This window comes from Pipistrellus hanaki (genome assembly GCF_964339955.1).
Source record: "Pipistrellus hanaki genome assembly, contig: scaffold_68, whole genome shotgun sequence".
In the NCBI taxonomy this organism is placed as follows: Eukaryota; Metazoa; Chordata; class Mammalia; order Chiroptera; family Vespertilionidae; genus Pipistrellus; species Pipistrellus hanaki.
In genome coordinates, this window is record NW_028182267.1 from 94,274 (window position 1) to 99,273 (window position 5,000).

At 46.2% G+C, this 5,000-nt stretch overlaps 1 protein-coding gene across 1 annotated transcript in view; it reads left to right on the top strand.

The window, feature by feature from the left end:
• Nucleotides 1-5,000, top strand: part of LOC311616137 (neuroligin-4, X-linked-like) — a 19,379-nt gene that overhangs the window by 1,226 nt on the left and 13,153 nt on the right. The window contains 1 exon segment of the mRNA XM_084907368.1: nucleotides 4,287-4,439. Coding sequence (XP_084763494.1) covers nucleotides 4,319-4,439 — 121 coding nt within the window. The 5' untranslated portion in view covers nucleotides 4,287-4,318.

The following is a 5,000-nucleotide window of genomic DNA, read 5'->3' on the forward strand; positions in this document are numbered from 1 at the left end:
CCCTGGCTGGCCAGCCATTATGAAATATCGTTTTCACATCACCTATATATATAAAAGCCTAACCAACCGAGAGACTGCTTGCTATGACATGCACTGACCACCAGGGGGGCAGATGCTCAATGCAGGAGCTGCCCCCTGGGGGTCAGAGCACTACCACAGCCAACCCCCGTGGCCGACCAAACCCCAGTGGTCCCTCTCCCTGGCCGGCCGGCCATTGTGAAATATCGTTTTCACATCACCTATATATATAAAAGCCTAAGGATCTGAATGACCAGTTGACTGGTCACTATGATGTGCACTGACCACCGGGGGGCAGACGATCCATGCAGAAGCTGTCCCCTGGTGGTCAGTGTGCTCCACAGCCAACCTTACCCCCCTCTACCCCCGTGGTCCCTCTCCCTGGACAGCCAGCCATTGTGAAATATTGTTTTCAAATCACCTATATATATAAAAGCCTAACCAACCGAGAGACTGCTTGCTATGACATGCACTGACCACCAGGGGGGCAGATGCTCAATGCAGGAGCTGCCCCCTGGGGGTCAGAGCACTACCACAGCCAACCCCCGTGGCCGACCAAACCCCAGTGGTCCCTCTCCCTGGCCGGCCGGCCATTGTGAATATCATTTTCAAATCACCTATATATATATAAAAGCCTAACCAATGTAACAACCAGTCGACCGGTCGCTATGATGCACACTGACCACCAGGGGGCAGACGATCCATGCAGAAGCTGTCCCCTGGTGGTCAGTGTGCTCCACAGCCAACCTTACCCCCCTCTACCCCCGTGGTCCCTCTCCCTGGACAGCCAGCCATTGTGAAATATTGTTTTCAAATCACCTATATATATAAAAGCCTAACCAACCGAGAGACTGCTTGCTATGACCTGCACTGACCACCAGGGGGAAGATGCTCAATGCAGGAGCTGCCCCCTGGTGGTGAGGGTGCTCCCACAGCCAACACCCCCCCCCCCCCTTTGGTCTATCTCCCTGGCTGGCCAGCCATTATGAAATATCGTTTTCACATCAACTATATATATAAAAGCCTAAGGAACTGAATAACCAGGCGACCGGTCGCTATGATGCACACTGACCACCAGGGGGCAGACGCTCAATTCAGGAGCTGCCCCTGGTGGTCAGTGTGCTCCCACAGCCAACCCCTCCCCACCCCCCCTTGGTCCATCTCCCTGGCCGGCCAGCCATTGTGAAATGTCGTTTTCACCTCACCTATATATATAAAAGCCTAACCAACCGAGAGACTGCTTGCTATGACATGCACTGACCACCAGGGGGCAGATGCTCAATGCAGGAGCTGCCCCCTGGGGGTCAGAGCACTAGCACAGCCAACCCCCATGGCCGGCCAACCCCCAGTGGTCCCTCTCTCTGGCATCACCTATATATATAAAAGCCTACTAAGCAATCATGCGCTGGTCGACCGGTCGCTATGACGTGCACTGACCACCAGGGGGCAGACGTTCAATGCAGGAGCTGCCCCCTGGGGGTCAGTGCACTCCCACAGCCGGTTTCCTGTGGCTGGCCAACCCCCCAAGGTAACCTCTCCCTGGCTGGCCAGCCCCCATAATCCCCCATTGCCGACGGACCCCACCCATGCACAGATTCATGCACCGGGCCTCTAGCTGTTCAATAAAACAGCAAAGTTGCCCTCTTTGGTCTGGCTCAGTGGATACAGCGTCATCAGCCTGCGGACCAAAGGGTCCCGGGTTCGATTCCGGTCAAGGGCACGTCCCTTGATGGCAGGCTCGAACCCCAGGAGGCAGCTGATGGATGTTTCTCTCTCTCTCATCGATGTTTCTGACTCTCTATCCCTCTCCCTTCCTCTCTGTGAAAAAAAATCAATAAAATATGCAAAATATATAAATGAGAGAGGAAGGGAGAGGGATAGAGACAGAAAGAGAGAGAGAGAGAGAGAGAGAGAGAGAGAGAGAGAGAGAAACGTCCATGAGGAGAGAGAACCAAGGATCGGCTGCCTCCTGCACGCCCCTACTGGGGGGATGGAGCCCACAAACCCGGGCCTTTGCCCTTGACCTGGGAATCGAACCCGGGACCCTTGAGTCCACAGGCCTTACCTCCTGGCGATCGAACACACACTTACAACCCTGTACCTGTGCCCTTGACCTTGGAATCGAATCCCGGGGGCCCTTCCGTCCGCATTGGCCACGGCGCTCTAACCACTGAGCCACACCAGCCGGGGCTGAAAAACCATATATATTTTTTTCGTTTATTGATATATATATATATATATATATATATATATATATATATATATATATAAAGCACAAAGGAAAAATACAACGTTACAAACCAATCGAAACGAATACCAACAACAACATCAAAAAAAAAAAAAATGGAAACATCGAATTAAAAAAAATTATAAATTTGCCGAATCCGGTGTGGCTCAGTGGATAGAGCTTCGGTCTGCGGACTGAGGGGTCCCGGGTTCGATTCCATCCGGTCAAGGGCGTGGACCTTGGTGGCTGAGGGCACATCCCCAGGTAGGGGGCGTACAGGAGGCAGCTGGTCGATGTCTCTCTCTCTCATCATCATCATCGATGTTTCTAGCTCTCTATCCCTCTCCCTTCCTCTCTGTAAAAAAAAGTCAATAAAAATATATTTTAAAAAATGTGATACATTTTACAAACAATGATGAAGATCACAAAAAAATATATATACCGTCCCTCTCAGGGCGTAACATGTAGCTCAAGGAGGTATTCATACGTCCTGCCCGTTCCCGATATGGTTTACGTTTGACGTATTTATAGTCCCACTCGGTGAACAGGTTAAAAAAAATATATATGTGTGTGTGTATATATATAAATATATATATATATATATATATATATATATATATATAATGCTACCCACTGAGCCACACCAGCCAGGGCTGAAAAACATCCTTTTAAAAATAAAGAAGAAAAGAAAAGAAAAGGAAAACATATATATATATATATATATATATATATATATATATATATATATATATATATATATATATATCGCTACCCACTGAGCCACAGCAGCCAGGGCTGAAAAACATCCTTAAAAAAAAAATAAATAAAATAAAATAAAATTAAAAAAATATATATATATGGCTATCCACTGAGCCACACCAGCCAGGGCTGAAAAACATACTTTAAAATATATATATATATATATATATATATATATATATATATATATATATATATATATATATACCCACTGAGCCACACCAGCCAGGGCTGAAAAACATACTTTAAAAAAGATATATATATATATATATATATATATATATATATATATATATATATATATGTGTGTGTGTGTGTGTGTGTGTGTGTGTGTTTATCGCTACCCACTGAGCCACACCAGCCAGGGCTGAAAAACATCCTTTTAAAAATAAAGAAGAAAAGAAAAGAAAAGGAAAATATATATATATATATATATATATATATATATATATATATATATATATATATAATCGCTACCCACTGAGCCACAGCAGCCAGGGCTGAAAAACATCCTTAAAAAAAAAAAAAATAAATAAAATAAAATTAAAAAAATATATATATATATGGCTATCCACTGAGCCACACCAGCCAGGGCTGAAAAACATACTTTAAAATATATATATATATATATATATATATATATATATACCCACTGAGCCACACCAGCCAGGGCTGAAAAACATACTTTAAAAAAAAAAAAAAAAATAAATAAATAAATAAATATATATATATATATATATATATATATATATATATATATATATATATATATATATATATATATATATATATATATGTTTATCGCTACCCACTGAGCCACACCAGCCAGGGCTGAAAAACATACTTAAAAAAATATATATATGTATATGTATATGTATATGTATATGTATATCGCTACCCACTGAGCCACACCAGCCAGGGCTGAAAAACATCCTTAAAATAAATAAATAAATAAATAAAATAAAATTTTATATATATATATATATATATATATATATATATATATATATATATATATATATATATATAAATATATATGGCTACCCGCTGAGCCACACCAGCCAGGGCTGAAAAATATCCTTTAAATATATATATATATATATATATATATATATACCCACTGAGCCACACCAGCCAGGGCTGAAAAACATCCTTTAAAAAAAAATATATATATATATATCCACCCACTGAGCCACAGCACCAGAGCCTGAGGGTCCTCACCGTGTCTGTCTCTCTCTCCCCGCCCGCCTCCCCGCCCCCGCCCCCGCCCGTCTCCCCGCAGACATCCACGACCAGGGCGGCAAGAAGCCGGTGATGGTGTACATCCACGGGGGCTCCTACATGGAGGGCACCGGCAACATCATCGACGGCAGCGTGCTGGCCAGCTACGGCAACGTGATCGTCATCACCGTCAACTACCGGCTGGGCGTGCTCGGTGAGTGCTGCCGGCGGCCGGGGGAGGGAGGGTCCACGGGGACGGAGCTCCTGCTGGGGTCTCCTCCGTGTCCGCACAGGGCCTGGGGCTCCCCTCGGAGGCTCTGGAGCGGTTCCGTGGCCGTGAGCTCACGTGGCCAAAAAGGGTTCCGTGGCCGTGAGCTTGCGTGGCCGTGGCCGTGGCTGTGGCTGTGGACAAGGGTGAGAGTTTGCGTGGCCATGGCCAGTGGCCTTCTTTGCTGGCCTGGGTCTCCCCTCGGAGGCTTTGAAGGGGTTCTGTGGCTGTGGCTGTGGGTATGAGCTCTTGTGGACGTGACCATGAGCTCTTGTTGCTGTGGACGTGGCCAGTGGCCTTTTTCGCTGGCCCAGGTATCCCCTTCGGAAGCTCGGAAGGGGTGCCGTGGCTGTGGGTGTGAGCTCGCGTGGCCGTGGACGTGGGTGCGAGCTTGTGTGGCTGTGGACGTGGGTGCGAGCTCATGTGTGAGGATGCGTGGCCATGGCCATGGCCGGTGGCCTTGTTTCCTGGCCTGGGTCTCCCCTCGGAGGCTTTGAAGAGATTCTG